Source organism: Hippichthys cyanospilos, chromosome 9 (assembly GCF_059441005.1).
Source record: "Hippichthys cyanospilos isolate Australia breed blue-spotted pipefish chromosome 9, RoL_Hcya_1.0, whole genome shotgun sequence".
In the NCBI taxonomy this organism is placed as follows: Eukaryota; Metazoa; Chordata; class Actinopteri; order Syngnathiformes; family Syngnathidae; genus Hippichthys; species Hippichthys cyanospilos.
Window position 1 is genome coordinate 13,418,673 of NC_142377.1, and position 17,233 is coordinate 13,435,905.

The following is a 17,233-nucleotide window of genomic DNA, read 5'->3' on the forward strand; positions in this document are numbered from 1 at the left end:
AGAAAACCGGATGTAGAATGTCGTCATCGTGTCATCTTCTTCTTGGTGATTGAAAAGCGTATATCTTTATTTTACCGCCATCTAGTGCTAGGGAAATGTGACTCCATTAAAACTAAATACAGCACAGTCGATTAACGAGAATTAACTTATTAACGAGTACGATACAATGAATTTCTTTCGTTTGACACTTTATAGTTTTAAAAAATTGCAGGGAAATTGTAAAACATATTTTACAGTATTGCATTACATACTGGTGTTTGTTATTACATTAAAATCAAAACGGATTTACCTTTTTGTTGATTAGCTTTACAAATATTTACATGACATTCTTCACAATGTGGAGTTTGACTAAACTCTCAACCTACCAATTCAAGTAATTATTTAGTAGCTATTAAGTTGAGTTGGGTGAGCAGTTCTGAAGCACCTTTAGAAAACGCATTATTGGATAAGTTGCAGTGACTTCACATGAAGCAATCAATGGAGGCATTAGACTTGCTCAGGGTTAGTTTATTTGCAATATTATGTAACCCTTCATTGTGTCCGACCATATAGCCAATAAATGCGTATTACTTGTTTTTTTTTTAAATCTTTTTTCCCCTCCATTGTTTCACATTTTGATATAGTTGTTACAGGTACACAGCAAAGCCCCTGGAATATGAATTTTTATTCACTGTGGCATGTATATGAAGCTATTATGCATATTGTTGCTACTTTTTTTTTCTTATACTGCTTTTGAACACACAGCGAGCTACAAACATGTGGCCATCAAAGGACTTGATGGGATTGCACAGTAAATAAAGGCCTCATCTGGTTTGTTGATCAGGTTACAGTTCTGCTTTGTCGCACAGATGACACAGCTGTGTTTTGGAACAGCTGGGTGGCTACGATAGCACCAAAGTGACACGCCAGTCAAAATGTATACATTTAACATTGCACCTGCATTTTGTTACTCTTTGCTAGACAATGAAACATTAAGGAATTTTATTCTTTTTTTTTTTTTTTTTTTTTTTTGTTCTTGTCATGGTACAGGATTTCACATGATCAAATAAGGTTCTATTCAGTTGTCCTTGTCATCTTTATCAGAGTGGCCAGAATCTCTCTCCGCCTCTCTCTTGGACTCCTTCACCACCTAATGAAAAAAAATGATAATATCATTAAGGTTCAGATAGGTTAGCCCACTGAAAATATGGGTAAAATATCACACGGTTTAAGTATAACTTTCTTCTCCATACCTCTCCGTCTCTAGTCTCAACTGTCTTTATCACCACAGTCCTCTTAGTGCCACTCTCTGGTCTTGGTTCATAATCTGAATCATGCAGAAAGCAACATAATATACAATTTACAGCCTATAATATAACATTGTTGTTCACATGTTAACATTAAATGTTTAATAATCTAATTGTCTAATTATAATAATAATAATAATATAATGTTTTTTTAAAATGTTATTATTCATGTGGCAGCAGGCCTTACGACAACAATGACGTTATGACTTTTCATAAAGCAACCTGTTAAATCAACACATTTCTTTTGTTTGAATAGAAACTAATACTCACCACGTTCACCAAGGTGATTTGTCATGCCAATATTCATGATAGGCATGGTGATCCTGTTGCAATATGACCAAAGTATCAGGGCACGTTTATTGTTAAATATCATTGAAACTAAGACAGCCTTCGCTTACCTGCTCTCCTCTCCCTCCAGCAGTTTACGATAAGTCGCAATTTCAATGTCCAGGGCCATCTTGACATTAAGGAGGTCCTGGTATTCCCGGAGGTGCCGAGCCATCTCGTCCTTCAGGTGGCGGATCTCGTCCTCCAGTCTACCTACGTTGTCTTGGTAGTTCCCGATTTCATTGGCGAACTGGTCCTCCATGTCCCGCATCTGCCTTAGGAGGGCTTCATTCTGAAATTACATCGTTGAATAACATCAAGGTAGCAGGTGATACATGAAATATGAGGTCATGCAAAAGAAGATCAAGTGTTGTGCCGACCGTGTTCTTCAGTGCATCAATCTCACAGTTCAGGGACTGGATCTGCCTCCTGGACTCTGAGGCCTCATGCTTGGCCTGCTTCAAAGCATCTCCATTGCGCTTTGCAGATTCAGTCAAATCTGCAAACTACAAACATAATGATAACACAATTAGCATTTAAGTATATCTTCGAGTGTGAGTTTTGTGCCTTTATGTTGTTGCCAACCTTGGACTTGTACCAGTCCTCAGATTCCTGCATGTTCTTCAATGCAATGGTCTCATACTGGGCCCTGATGTCCCTCAGCGCACCAGTGAGGTCTGGTCGGGTGCCGTGATCCACTTCCATCCTCAGCTGCTGAGTCTGCACACTGACTTGGACGTCCTGGATTTCCTAGAATAAAAAGCAAGAAAAACAAACTCTTGTTGAACCAATGTAACTTTGGGCACCATCTTACTATGGTTATATAGTCACTTGTCTTCATATTGCTTCTTTGAGGGGATGCGGGGATGTTCAAACCCTTCTCGTTTTCAGAATAGAAGCGTTAAAGGGCATAATAATAAAATACAATCAAATGTCTGAAAGTCAAAACGTTAGCCTCATGGTCTTACTGTTAAGTCATCGCATTGCATTAGGAGGAAGAAAATAGCATATACTGTATACGTGTACTAGCTTGTTGGAGCTTAACCTGCTACACAGTAACTCAGTCAAAAACAACACTTAACTTATTACACTCATCACTTCTTTTACTTTCTCTTATCCTTTTTCAGACGTCATGAAAGGGGCGCGGTAGCCACATTGTGAGAGGCAGATTTTAATTGAAATTTAATCGCCATTGTGCCAAAGCTGATATATAATCATATATATGCCTACAAGTAACTTTAGAAAGTTTAAAAATACTTAAAAAAAAGCATGTCACATGTGTAATCGAAACTTACTTCATCATGCATCTTCTTGAGGAATTCAATTTCATCCATCAGGGACTCGATCTTCCTTTCTAGCTCCAGGCGGGATAATGTGGCATCGTCCACATCCTTGTTAGGGTAAAATATAAAGACATAGCATTTGGAACTGCGGGTAGGGAAAATATTCATCTATTATTAGTTCTAAAACTTGCAATAGTATACTGGAAATAAAGCTATCATTGCATCCATATCCATCCATATAAGAGCTCTTGGAGGTGTGTCAGAAAGGTTCCAGGACTGGTGCTACAAAAGGAGTACTCGATTACATGACAGAGAAGCCTGAGAAAGAGTATTGAGGAACTTAAAGTGAAAGAATTTGCAGTTTGGAATTGAAATATACCTTTTGTTGGTGCCACCAGTCCTGGAATACAGCTTGTATACAGTATTTTGACAGTCAACAGAGTATTTACCTTGCGGAAGGCTGCAAGGTTATTCTCAGCATCTGCCCTCTTCTGGGCTTCTTCATCCAGCCTATGCGGACACACAAATCCATACACGTTCTTTAGACGCACTCCTAATCTTTTTACACAAAGGGTATTAGCTAGGGAGGGAAGGCACTCTCAATCAATTTGTTGATTCACTGTTCTGTAAAAGGTTTTTGGAAGTGCGCCTTGTGGGAGCACCAGCTGCCGCTTCTCCACTAATGCAGTTCAATAAGGTCACCATCTCACTTTATAAGGTTAACCATGCTTCTCATCTTTTATTTCCCTGAAGAAATGTACAAAATGCACTGTGAGCAATTTGGAATGACAACTGTATATTATTTCTGACAGATTGGCTTCCAAAGTAAAGTTATGTTATGATATAATTATTGTGATGACATACTTCTTGTTATTGAACATTACAATAGACAAAAAAAGTTTGCTGATTCCCTGCTTTAACCTGGTTTTCGGTCCATTTGGTTGATGAGCGCTGCATCATCTGTCTTGTGTGGTTAAAATCATGAAGACACTGGACATTAAGTAGATTAGTTACAAAACGTCACATGGTTGCCTCATCTTTAATTCATGTTGGGTTATAAGGGGCTTTTTTTCCTAATGGGGTCTCTGGCACCATTTAATCAGCGCGAAGGGACAGTGAAAACTCACCTAATGGAGTCACTGAGTCACATTGATTATTTTTTTCCCTGCTGCATCCATTTCCTCCCTGCTCTTCTAATGACCCCACCCTTTGTCTGGTCTCTCTCCTCACATCTATGTATGCACGCCAATGAAAATGAACATTAATGTGAATGCAGTAAAAAGAAGCTAGCACAGTTAAAATCAAATTTTAAGTTATACAACTGTCAAGGGCTTGTTAAAATGGCTCTTTCACATCTACTTGTATAGCTGTCAATGGTAGTGAAAGAGTTAAGGGCACTAAAACGGTCAATGCATGGGGGTTGCTGTTGATGTTAGTCAAGAAGGTCAAAGCTGGGGTCCTTTAGTGTTTAAATCATTTATATATCTCAAATGAGAAAATACTTCAGCACCAACACCAACCACACCTTGTTGTCTTCGCATAATAGGATGATGCAGTCGTGACCTGTAGCATGCCGCAGCATGATCCAGTCTGTTGATGGGCCACGCCCTGTAGCACTATCTATCTATCTATCTATCTATCTATCTATCTATCTATCTATCTATCTATCTATCTATCTATCTATCTATCTATCTATCTATCTATCTGTCTGTCTGTCTGTCTGTCTGTCTGTCTGCCTGCCTGCCTGCCTGCCTGCCTGCCTGCCTGCCTGCCTACCTACCTACCTACCTACCTACCTACCTACCTACCTACCTACCTACCTATCTATCTATCTATCTATCTATCTATCTATCTATCTATCTATCTATCTATCTATCTATCTATACCTGGGTGCACATCTAAGTTACCAACCTCTGCTTTAGCAGGCCCAGGTCCTCAGCCAGGTTGTCCCTCTCAACTTGGTATTGGTCCCTCTCCTTGCCAATGGCGTCCATCTGGCGCCTCAGCTCCCTCAGCTCATCCTGGAAGATCTCAGTAGCGCGGTTGGGCTGGCCGTGCTGCATCTGGCCTTTGTACTGGGTCAGCTCTTGCTGCAGTGCACCATTCTGCTGCTCCAGGTAGCGAACTTTCTCGATGAAGCTGGCGAAGCGGTCATTAAGCTCCTGCAGCTCGGCCTTCTCGTTACTGCGGGTGGTGAGGAACTCCTGGTTGATGGCCTCTGCCATGGTAAAATCCACCTTGTCATAGGTGAGGCGCTGGGGCTGGACGCTGGGACGGGAACGCTGTTGGTGGTAGGTGGTGGAGCGGGAGGACACCATGGGTGACACGGAGCGCATGTAGCGACCCCCGGAGACAGGTTGACGAGAGGACACGCTGGAGTAAGAGGACATAGAGATGGGATGTGGGCTCCCGAAGGTGCGCCTGTAGGAAGTTGAGGAATGCATGGAAGAATGGCTCATGGTTGGTGCCTTGGGTTGATCTCTTAAGAGAAAGAAAAGTGGCAAGGCTTGGACACTGTCCTCAAGCCAGTACTGGAGGTTTATATAGTGGCTCGTGATTCTGCACCCCCGCCCTCCCTTTCTCCATCTCTCTTGTCGACTGAGGCCACTCCCTTCCACAAAGAGAGGGAGCCTGCCGCTCCGTCCTTCCAGCACCACTTTTTGTCTGGACAGCTCCACCCTTCTAACAAGACATCACATTACTGTTTCAACATCAAAAGATTTCTCCTCACGACCGTTGTGAGTTATGTCCTCCTTGGTGGTTTGGCTCAATCCATTTTAATTCCTTCATATGTATTCAATATATGATTTCAGCTTGCCTCCCGCTTTTAATATTTCTTACATTTTTATAAGGCTGTCCTCATGTTGATCTCATAATGAAATACTTTGAATTCAGCCCTGTGAGATCCATTAATCTCCCTCTCTCTTGTTCACTTTCCACCGCCTCTCCTTTTACAGTAATTCAATATTTAATTGACGTTCTGGGCGTCTGTGGCACCGCCATGACTCTGCAGTTATTCAATAGCTTTTATGCTTTACATCCAGTCATCCTCACTAGTCAAATACATCTGGGGGAATGAACAATACTCACTTAGGATGATAATAGCACTGCTTAGAATTTAATGCATTGCTATTACAACAAATTAAGTTGAATCTGTACCACATTTTGTAGCTCTTATCGCAAAAAATTGTAAACATCTTTTTAATCCCAGATATACTGAACAATTCCATGCAATGAAAAGTTTATGCGTGTTGTAATACATCTTTTTATGTCTTTCGATCCCAAATATATATATATATATATATATATATATATATATATATATATATATATATATATATATATATATATATATATATATATATATATATATATATATATGTTTTTTTTCAAGTGTTTAACTGAAGGAAAAAAGGTCGAAAAAAGATACTGAATGAATGGGCATCTAAAAATGAATCAATTACTTTAGATAATTAGCCAAATATACACTAAAGTGTGAACTGAAATAATCAATTACTTTAGTACTTTAGTACCTATTAGGTTCTTGATCAATTATAATTATATGGTGAAGTAATCCAATAGTTGCTAAAGTAATTGTTTACTTTAGGTATATAAATACTAAAGTAAGTGATTGATTTAGATAATTAAGTAATAAAGTAATTGATTCATACAGGTAATGGTATTGGAAGTCTGGAAGTCTTAAAGAATATGTTTTTGTAATAGAACAAACTAATGTTCAAATGAGACTGCACTATTGTGTGTAATCCACATATTATTGATTCTTTGACATTCTGGTTGGGTTAATGGGATCGCTTGGGTTGTGGCTTTATCATCCTAAGAAATTATGGATATGTGTGTGTGTGCGTGTGTAGGTGCGTGTGTGTGTGTGTGTGTGTGTGTATAGCAATTTTAATTAGACTGTCATCCCATCACAAAGTTGATGTCATTCTGAGCATGCTCAGTAGTGACTGGGTGTGGTGCAGCATGCAGCTCTGCTTAAAACTCTCACACCAAAAGGCCTACACAGCAAGTGTAATATGTATTATCTACGACAGTTTTCTTTTTTGTTTGTTCAAAAGAACCTTAATAGAGAAAGTATTCATCATTGTTTCTGATTAAATATCAGTGTCGGGTTTCCTCTTGGGCATTTGAACAAAAATAATTCTATCCTATTTACCTCCTCTAGTTGGAACTGACCATTTAATTGGCAAAATATGTTATATACCTCCATCCCATCCTGCATGTCTTCTACCGTCGAGGTCTGGTATTGTGTGATGTAAATGACCCATGTCTATATTTGTCTCCAGAAATCTAATCAAGCAGCATTGTGAGCTAGCCTTCCCATCCCCCTATGTTCTTATTCTCTATGGTTACAGCATATTTACTTTCTCAATTCTTTTTGGTTAAATATACTTTGGTATATGTCCTTCTTTTCTGCATGTGTGGTATTCACATTTAGTTGTGGCAGAAGCCAGCACTCATTAAAAAGCAACACATTTAATGATTTTAGGTTGGATTCAGCTCTATCAGTAACCCAAGCCCTCACCAGATGTTACCATTAGGGATTGATCCTTTTGCCTCCCAGAGAAACCCCAGAGGAACCATAAATCCAATCATCGACAGGCTCGAGCTACAATGTCTGTTTCCATTTCCACTGGCGGTGTGTGAGTCAGGTTTCATATCTTAATGGGTATCTAGATATCAGCAACATCGTGGTTATATAGCAAGGGTCTTGGCTCAGACGGGCACACGAGCATGTAAAGTAACATGTAATGTTGTCATGCGAAATGCACAGAGATTTCAAATAGATAACTGTTTTCAAATGAGACATCTTTTGTCAATATGGCAGACAAATCTTGGTTGTGAACCTCTCTGACATTGATTGAATCTTTGCGGCATCAATGAGGAAGCAGATGACTCGTCTGCTGGTTTAACCAAGCTGACATTGTCGTCCGGGTTGTGAAAAATGATGACGAAAGCTTGGTGGTCACAAGGCCGGGCACATCCGTTGTTAAGAATGGAGTCCAAGAGATTAAAATAATACTGTTTAGTGATCGGAGGAGTAACGCTATCTTGCTGTGCTAGAAGATATGGAGCACATTTGAAAAAAATAAAAATAAAAGGCACGGCAGTGAGGAAAGTCATCATGTCGCTTCTTCAAGGTGCCTCCTGATGACAGATGCTTCACAATTATCTTCATATCAATAAAATCAGACGTGAGGACAAAGCGCAACACCCTTTAATAGTAAACAGACTCATGCAGTTTGCTCACAATGATATAAAGGGCATCATTTATTAACAGTGTTTGCTTACCTTAATGAAATGTTTTTCCAACTTTGACGTCAGCTTTTCTTCCGGCTCCACAGTGTGTCATGTGACAAGAATGTTCCAAACATGCAGAATAGGGCGGGAATCTCTGACTGTCTCACAATACGATTCGATTCTGATTTTTGGGTCCGCGATTTAGTCTTTATTTTGATTACATGACTTACTGTACCAATCACTAGAATGGAAGATGTATAATTTATATAATTGCAGTTACTAATGTTTGATGCATAGATGGTCTGTTTTTCTGTCTGAGCTTGAAATGTCGAGCTACATTTGAATGCACCACATTGTTAGCACCTAGGGCTAATGTTGAAGACTTGTGCCAAAAGCGTAATTGCCTGGCGGTTCATTGGCATACTTAATCACTGATTATATGTATGTGTGTGTGTTTTTTTTTTTTTTTTTTTAATGGCGGTGTGTTGATGTCGGTTGCTATGTGAGGAGAGAAATGAAGCCGTGAGGATAAATCAAGCTAAGCGCTATGCCATCATAGCAGTAAAACTTAAACTCCACTGTAGCGAAAAAGCAACTTGAAAATAAAACAAACTACTGATATCACATTCCTGTCCATGGATTATTTGGTGTGTTTATTTTGAAGTTCACCTTTACAGCACGCCTTTGGCATGTGACAGGATGTTTGTTGCCTATTCCATGGTAGCAAGTGTATTCTTTTTTATTAATAAATCGATTTTGTGACTCTTTGAATCGATTCTTGTGTGAATAGATTTTTGGGGGGTACATCTCTAATGCACACCTTCATGGGTAAGTATCATCACAAAAGACTCAATGAAGAGGAAAAGAAACACGTTAAAGTGAAGTTCCATTTTATTTATCTTACAGAACCAGTGCTTGGTGATATAGGAGAGCTAAATAATTTTGGAAGTAAATTAGCAAATATTGATTTTCCAATTCAGGCGATATATAAAATAAGGCCAACAAATTTGGCCAGTTTATACAAATATTGTAAGTCAAAATAAATATCCAGATACCAAAATTGCTCATCTTTTTTCATCTTCATAATGGAGTTGGCTCTCGTTTATTTCAAGATGATCATAGAGTATATAGGTAAATATATGCTAATCAAACCTTTAGTGCATTATGTTGCTCATATTCACACAATCCTTCCCTGAAGCAGAGGGCGGCTCTCTCCAGGCGACTGTCGCATCAGCAAGTTCCACAGCAACAAAGGCACTGACGTTACCGCTGAGCTACCGCCATTGTTGTCTTCGCTCAGGGGCTGGTACTGCTTGAAGCGCCTGTTTGAAGACATGTAAAGATAAGAGGTAATGAGATTTCACCTTACAGATGAGAACACTGCTTTACCGTCTTGCATAGATCCGGTGCAATTCAGACGATTAGATGAAAGTCAGATACCATTAAAAATTTACAAGCATCATTACCGTTATGAGCAGCTTTATAACTTCTGCACAGGATATGCTGATGTTACCCTCTATGTATTTTTCTTTTTCATCTAAGTGGAACTGGCTTTTTGTTGGATCACATTGATATTATTATTGCTTTATTTTTATGTCATATTCAGTATATACGTATGAAAATTCATTTATATGATCATTTATCATTTATATGTTGCTTATTTTGTTGATGGTTACTAGGAAGCCGATCGTGAATGAATTGCCTATCAATTTTGTGGCGAATTTGAACGGGGGATTAAATGGGAATCAAGCCAGTCAGCTACGTGAACCACTGCACTTCCATAGGTCTTGTTTATGACCCAACGAAATAAACAACCACTAATCTTGTTCAAGGTTGGCAGGAGGCCTACAGTCACTGGACATTATTGTAAAGGACGAATTCAGCTGCAATAAAATTCACAATACACAAACCTATGGCCCCTATCATAGGACGAAAACATTTTTAAATTAAAGTTTTTTTTGGACTTGATCTACCAGAAATATGATGCTAATTAATTAATTATAATTCCAAGCCATAAAGTCCTTCAGGAATGCACCATGAATTCAAAATTCCATCCAAAATGCATACTTTCATCTCTGTCAAGCTTTTCATTTAATGAAGCAAAATCTATTGGCTCACCTATACATCAAACCAATACAGCACACCACACAGGCAAGAACCATCACACCCAGGATGATAGCAGCAGTTCCAGCAGGGGAACCACCAGAGGCTGTGATAGGAAGTAAATTACTCAAATGAGTAAACAATTGAATCACTGAGCGACTTAAATGAGTGTTTCCTTCATTCACGCACCGACTGCCACGCTGACACGAGCACTTGCCACCGCAAGACTGACGTCATTGGTCAAGGAGACATTGAGACAGAAAACGCCGGACTCATTGAAGAACTGACGAAGGATCATTTGGCAGTCGGGAGAGGGCGTGGCCGCGCTACAGACAGTTTCCACTGGAGTGATACAGTCAGCATCCGAAACCACTGTGCAGACCTCACTTGGTAAACTAGGGGAAAGATCATTAGGTTCAGAAAACATCAGCAATGAAACAGTGTGCCATGAGTGACCAATCTAATGTGTTGAAAACAACTTGCTTTCATTGACAATGTAATGGTAATGTCTTAACAACTTGTATTGTAGATTTAAGAATTCAGTACGCCTTAGCAATATAGCCATTTTAATGTGTTGTTATTGTCTTATTTGATCAATATTTTTCAGGTTTTAGTGAGCTAAGTTGCATGCTTTACTAAGAAGGGAGAAAATATTCAAGTATGTGGGAGTACTTTGGTTAAACAATGCCACTGATCTTTATGAATGAATGAGATTTGTAATGAAACCTGACATAAATACAAATGCTTGAATACAAATAATCTCTCACCTTCCTTGACAGCTAACTGTGACATCTACGGCATTCTGAGCCAACTCCGTGGCCAATGACACAACATTGGACATCTGTACAATCTCCACACTTTCAATACCCTCTGCATAGCAAAAAAAAAAAAGAGACCATCACATTTCATTTAAACCACACATAAGTGTCGAATCCTTGCAAGCGACGTGACTTACGGACAACATCCACAGAGGTGACGAGAGAGCCGTAACGGTAGACCATACAGTCAGCTGAAAGTTCTGGTGCTTGTCTTTTGACCACCACAAGGGCAACTTGTGCTGGATCTGCTTCTGCCTCCGCTTGGACTTCTCCTTCGATTGGAACTTCTTCATCACCTGCTGATATTAGAGTAACACCATGGTGATTTTTCATTGTTACTGTTTGTTGTCAGGTTTACTGCAAGCATTACTGGAAGTAATTAAAAATCAAATATTACAAAAATGTGATGCTGCATTATTAGCTTGAATTTTTCTACTATGTTTTGAGCCAATACAGAGCAGCGATTCAACTGACAATAAATGTGTCATAAATGATTCTTACATGTGTTTTTTGAGTGATTTCCATCGTTGTAGTCACCAATACTGATACAACTTTACTGATACCAATACCACTTGATACACAATGTTTTTTTCATAAAACAATGGCCTGATTTTAAAGAAAAAGGTCTGTTGATTTTACCTTCTCTGTAAGATAGGGCCCATGTCTCCGTCATTGGCAGTTAGCTGCTGACGGGAGTGTTGACAATTCGCAATGGGCACACGACTTGAGGTGCATTCAAATGCATTTCAGCATGTCGGCCTCAGGCAGAATTTATTTATTTATGCTTGACTATTATAGATTATTTTATCAATTGATTAACTTATTGATCCACTTTTACCCATTGCCTAATTTACCTGGCAAGAACCTTCAAATAAAGGGAGTAACTGCACATAGTTTTCTCAATTAAAAGCATTTGTAGTCACCTATTCCTAGGAATGTAATGGGCATCAATTACCAGTATATGTCAATTTTTCCCTTGTATTATGCATTAAAATACATTTTAAAAACTAATTTTGATGTATTTTCACAGCCGTTTTACAGTGTGAAGCCTGTGGTTGAGCGATGACGCTCCCCAATTTTCTAATTACTGTAAAAAAACAATAAACAAACAAAAAACTTTTTTTTTTTAAACACACCTTCTGGGGCTGGCGTAGCATCAGCAACATTGTTATCAGTTTCAGTCATTTCTGCCTCAGCATCAGCTGTTTCTGCTTGTTCTACAGCGGTGCTCTCAGTGGCTGCCGGAACGACAACATTATCAACAGGGGCTTCTGTTTCAGTCGCGACCACCTCTGTAGCATCCTCAGCAGCAGCAGCCAGCACAGCTTCTTCTCCCGCCGCTATGGTATCATCGGGGAGGACGGTAGGCGCAACATCCACTGCCGTTTCGTCTCCCTCTGCAATTGGGGCGATGGTATCAGCTGCGTCAGCCGCGGGCTCATTCTCTGCAGCGGTTTCAACTTCTGTTGTGTCTTCGGCTGCAGGTTGAAGAGGTTCAGCGGTGGCCACCTCGCCGGCAGTAGCATCCTCAGCGGCAACGTCAACCTCTGGGACGGGAGCAGCAGTGGCGGCTGGATCTTGCTCTGCTGGAGCAACGGCGGCGTCAATTGGTGCAGGTGCTGCTGAGACGGCCTCAACTTCCAGCGCTCCTTCGTCAACTGCGGTCTCTGCGTTGTCAGTGTTGGCGGCGTCTGCGGCCGGCGCCACAGAGGCTTCGACCGGAGTGGCGTCGGGGACAGGAGCATCGGCTGCTGCTGGGTCAGGGGCGGGTACATCTGCCGCTGCTGGGTCAGCTGCTGGGGTCACAACGACTACAGCTGGTACAGCAGGGGCAACAGGAGCCGCTGACGGAAAAGTGCACGATAACTTTAATACTTTACCGAGAGTAATCAGTAACTTTAGTACTGAAGTAACTAAAGTAATGTAATACAATAGAACCTAAAGTTATCAATTGCTTTAATTTATGTATATGTGTAAGTGGATATATATATATATATACATATATATTTTTTTTTCCCAGGGTCATTATTTTTATTGGCCAAGCATGAATATTAATATGGCTGCAGAGTATCTGGTGGAATGATGAGTGTGCCGTAAAACCCATCATGTTGTTCATGTACTGTATGCAATAGCCCTCACGTGTGTTAAAAGTTGCACATTTCAAATCTTACCAGCAGAAGGGTTTGCGCAACCATTAGGAATGCTCGCCATCAGGACCACTTGAGGTTTGAAGGTCCCAACTGCCACATATGTGTGCGTGACAGTGCGCTCCCTTGAGATCAGAGTTCCAGTGCTATCTCCAAAGTCCCAGCTGAAGCTGATATCAGCACTGCCCAAATACTGGCTAGGATCGTGAAGATTGACGTTGAAAGCAATGGCCCGATTCTGGATGAAGTTTGAGTCGTCTTGGTTTATGTCATTGACTTGAGCCAATGATACAGTGAAGGGAACTTGGTCTGATGATGAAGAGTTATATTACATGTGTCATTAGGAAAAGTAAAGAAAGGTGCAAAGCGGTTTGATGGGTATACCTGTGATGGTGAAAATCGTGGAGGCGTAGCCAAGTGGGATGAACTTGTTTTTTCCGCGGCAGTGGTAGATGACAAGTTCCATGCTATAGGAGCCCAGTGAGACGTCATCTGTTGAGATGGTGAGCGAAGAGGAGGGGCCGTCTGCCACCTGCCAGTATTTTCCTGGAACATACAGAATCATAAATTTAAACCACTATATACTGTACGTGCATTGCCAGTCTGTTTCTTGAAATGTCATGGTTTAATATTTTTGCTGCAATTGTCTTACCCCATGTCTTCCAGACATACACATAGCGAGGTTTCCTGTCTCGGGTTCTGGTGAAAGGTGAGCCATCAGGGAAAACACCAGTCAACTCATTGCCTTGGTCTGGATACACAGCCTGGCCTGCCTGATACTGCTGACCTGAAAATAAGGTTCCAAATGTTACCACAATTAACTCTGCCAGACTGGAAACACATGTACTGGGTAGATATGCCCCAGTGCAATTAAAATTCACTGAAAGCTAAAACAAAACATATTGTTTGACAGCATCATTCAAATGCAAAGTATGTCATGAATAAACTCCACTTCAAGATCTCACACTTAATGGACTTACCATCAATAGTGCAGTTACGTTCCCAAACCACCTGCCCATCAGCGAGCACAGTTTGGTTTGGAGGGAAAACAAGATTAATATTAAAAGTTGATTTTGCTCCAAGGAGCGTGGGTGCGTCATTCTTCAAATCAAATGTAACTTTACCACCTGAAGAGGAAGAGGACAAAAAAAAAAAGTTAACTTGACATTGCTTTATCAGAGAAAATGAATTGTCGATCTTGACAGTGAATCATCATCCTCACCGGACCAACAATTTCTGAATCTTGGATCTCCCTCCTTCCACACAGGATACATGCGAGAGTTCCATGAGCGGTACCGTGTGAACTGACTTCGCGAAACTGTAAGAAGGATTGTTGTTCATTTGTTTAAAAGCAATCAGTCAAACATTAATCATACATGTAGATAACAGTGTAACTCTACCTATCCCTCAAATAATATTTGACTAGTTCATTCATTTTCCCACCACATCTTAGTATGATGTACTCATAGTGAACCTAAACAATTACTTCAACCCATACACCTGCCGAAAGTAGCCAAAGAGAACAAGAAGCGGTCAAAGTTGGAGTTGAGGAGAGCGGGGGTTTGAGGCAGTGCAAATCACACGACCTGCAATCCCCCTCAAGCCTTTTCATGTGACCATCAGCTGAGCAGCAGCATCAGTAATCTTCCCTCCAGGAATGAGAGATCCCACACCCCGCTCTGTGTGTGTATGTACTTGGTTTGCAGTTTGATAAATTGTGGTTGATGGACCTTCAGATAATCGGTGTTATCCTGCATTTGTGCATTGATGGATCCAGAATCACAAATATGATTTAAATTTAAAAATAAAATCCTGATAAGTCCATATACTGTAGAAACTTTGTTAGTTAAATACAGTTAATTATAAATGAAACATCGACCAACATTAAATATTATGTTTCTGATGAAAACATGTAATTATTCCAAAATATTAAAAATATGATTCTATTGTGTGCCCATTTCTGCACATCATGAATGAAACAATGCATGCCGAACACCTACGGATTTTATGTTTTTTTTCTGAAAAACATAACATTTTCTAAAAATCTTTCCATTCATATATTTTGTTTGTACAAGTGTGACTAAACAAACATGATTCAACAAACTGACATGCCTAAAATCAATGTGAGGCAAGTGTGGAATCATATCTGTCATGGTAATAAACAAGACTTCGCTTGTTTACTTTTGCTTCAGAACCATATCATCTTATTATGTGACATCATGGGTTTGGAAAAGGATAAACTAAGCAATTTAATTCAAAATCAGTTATCTGACTTACTTTGTGCCATGGTAGATGCCAAGGCCAGAGACATCAGCAGTAGGAGTACCAGAGTCTTCATCTTGTTTTAGGTTGTGAGTCTGGTCTCAGAAGCCAAAGCCTCACCAACCGCTCCGAAACCCAAACGCAACGCCCACAGAGACTTTGCAAAAGTCCTCTCACTCTTTTTAAGATGCTCCTGAAGTTGAATTATCATAAACAGTCCTTCTACACTCTGACATCACTGCTAGTCTGCAAACAGGCACCGCCTCCCTTTTGCACAACTAATTAAGTATTATAAAAAATATATATTTTTTTGTTTTTAAACAGAACTGTACTTGTAGCATCAAATAATGTAGGTTATTTCAATTTTTAGATGAATCCACAAAGTGCAAATATGAGTTGAATCCTATTGGATATATTTTTATTTTTAACCAGATATTCTGAAAGGCACTATGAAATATCTAAGCAGTCTGTGTAATTATATTTAATGATATTACATTTGTTTTTGAAGACTATTAAATGCTAGCAGTCGAGGATGACTGTCTGGTTAGTTGGAGATTCAAATGAGGTTTTAATCAATAAAGAAGTAATAATAATAAAAAAATATGCAGCTAATTTAGCATTAACATAACACATTAACATTTCATGCGTGTGTGTGACGTATGACTTTTCAGCTATGTGTGCATGGGTGTCACAAGATGAAAGGGCAAATGGCAAATCAATAGAGCCCATTTATCTCCACAGCCATCTTTCCAAACCCCGGTTGTTCACCGCAGGCTACTCTTACAATTGGTCACCAGAAATGCAGGCGCACTCGTGCTTCATTAGGACAATTCTCCATTTTGACGCACTTTCATTCATAAGACAACAAGTATTCATTAATGCTGGAACTATTATAAAATCCACACTAAAATATTTTACGTGCAGAAAGAGTGAGGGCCAGGGATTTAAAAAAAAAAACATTCAACAATATAATACATTTTAAATAAAATAATTAAGATTTATTTGACTTTTTTTTGACAAATGCTACAGCATTTACACTACAGAATGGTCCTTCACATTATAGCTGAACATTGATAATACAGCAAGCTTGGCACAAAAAAATTGAAGACATTGAGACTGTAAAAGACTTTGATTATTATTCAACTGCCAAATTCGGTGGCCTGTTAAGCACAATTTTCACACACCGAAGAAAAATTTGAAGGCAGCATCTTAACGTTAAAATTAAACAAACTATGATTTAAATATATATATGCAAATGTTATCAATCATACAGAATGCCACAGAAAAGAATAAATGATGAACAGTGAAAAGGCTTGTTTAAGTTATTAAATATGTTGGAAATATGGTATTGTGATTTTTTGTTTGCTAAAAAAAACAACATGATGGATGACAAAACATTTACTGTACTGAAAATGAAGTAAATCATTTTTAAATTTCAAAAACATAAATGAACATGGAGGAGTCCTGATAATGTATAATCCGCGAGATCGAATTTTTAAAAAAAATGTTTAGATTTTTAATCCTTTATTAGTACATGATGGTGATTAGTTTCTCACGACTTCCTCCCAAGAGTCTCATGCCAGCTAGACTGTAAGGCTGCACTGCATGTGACCTCCCATGTGCTAACCAAGGAGTTAAGGATAAATCCTTCCCAAAGAGCACCTGACTGCACATACCACGAAGAATGCAACGACAAATCATATGGACCTTCCAAGAAATTATCTACATTACATGAATGGCATTAT

At 39.4% G+C, this 17,233-nt stretch overlaps 2 protein-coding genes across 3 annotated transcripts; both read right to left on the reverse strand.

Moving 5' to 3' along the window:
- Positions 1 to 534: 534 nt before the first annotated feature.
- On the reverse strand, positions 535 to 5,398 carry prph (peripherin). The gene is made up of 9 exons (XM_088424411.1): positions 4,808 to 5,398; positions 3,346 to 3,406; positions 2,909 to 3,004; positions 2,199 to 2,363; positions 1,994 to 2,119; positions 1,685 to 1,905; positions 1,557 to 1,609; positions 1,233 to 1,306; positions 535 to 1,129 (listed from the first exon to the last, which is right to left on the reverse strand). Exons 1-9 carry the CDS (start codon positions 5,353 to 5,355, stop codon positions 1,058 to 1,060), a joined length of 1,416 nt encoding a protein of 471 aa, XP_088280537.1. The 5' UTR covers positions 5,356 to 5,398; the 3' UTR covers positions 535 to 1,057.
- A 3,633-nt stretch (positions 5,399 to 9,031) lies between these two features.
- Positions 9,032 to 15,662, reverse strand: pmela (premelanosome protein a). Of its 2 annotated transcripts, none has more exons than XM_088424439.1 (12): positions 15,504 to 15,662; positions 14,449 to 14,544; positions 14,207 to 14,353; positions 13,879 to 14,013; positions 13,611 to 13,772; positions 13,251 to 13,535; positions 12,216 to 12,923; positions 11,217 to 11,375; positions 11,029 to 11,131; positions 10,451 to 10,656; positions 10,277 to 10,367; positions 9,032 to 9,480 (listed from the first exon to the last, which is right to left on the reverse strand). In XM_088424439.1, exons 1-12 carry the CDS (start codon positions 15,562 to 15,564, stop codon positions 9,336 to 9,338), a joined length of 2,298 nt encoding a protein of 765 aa, XP_088280565.1. In that variant the 5' UTR covers positions 15,565 to 15,662; the 3' UTR covers positions 9,032 to 9,335. The 2 variants fall into 2 exon arrangements, with proteins under 2 accessions (XP_088280565.1, XP_088280564.1); XM_088424438.1 differs by having other exon boundaries at positions 11,217 to 11,378.
- Between the last annotated feature and the right edge of the window lie 1,571 nt (positions 15,663 to 17,233).

What these genes read in the sequence shown, in the direction of transcription:
- pmela (XM_088424438.1), bottom strand. Translation starts at nt 15,564, where the DNA reads ATGAAGACTCTGGTACTCCTACTGCTGATGTCTCTGGCCTTGGCATCT. An exon ending in GGCATCTACCATGGCACAAA is followed by an intron (nt 14,545 to 15,503) that starts GTAAGTCAGATA and finishes TCCTTCTTACAG; the next exon opens with TTTCGCGAAGTCAGTTCACA. An exon ending in GTATGTCTGGAAGACATGGG is followed by an intron (nt 13,773 to 13,878) that starts GTAAGACAATTG and finishes TGTATGTTCCAG; the next exon opens with GAAAATACTGGCAGGTGGCA.
- prph (XM_088424411.1), bottom strand. Translation starts at nt 5,355, where the DNA reads ATGAGCCATTCTTCCATGCATTCCTCAACTTCCTACAGGCGCACCTTC. An exon ending in CTGGGCCTGCTAAAGCAGAG is followed by an intron (nt 3,407 to 4,807) that starts GTTGGTAACTTA and finishes GTGTCCGCATAG; the next exon opens with GCTGGATGAAGAAGCCCAGA. An exon ending in AGGACTGGTACAAGTCCAAG is followed by an intron (nt 2,120 to 2,198) that starts GTTGGCAACAAC and finishes TTATGTTTGTAG; the next exon opens with TTTGCAGATTTGACTGAATC.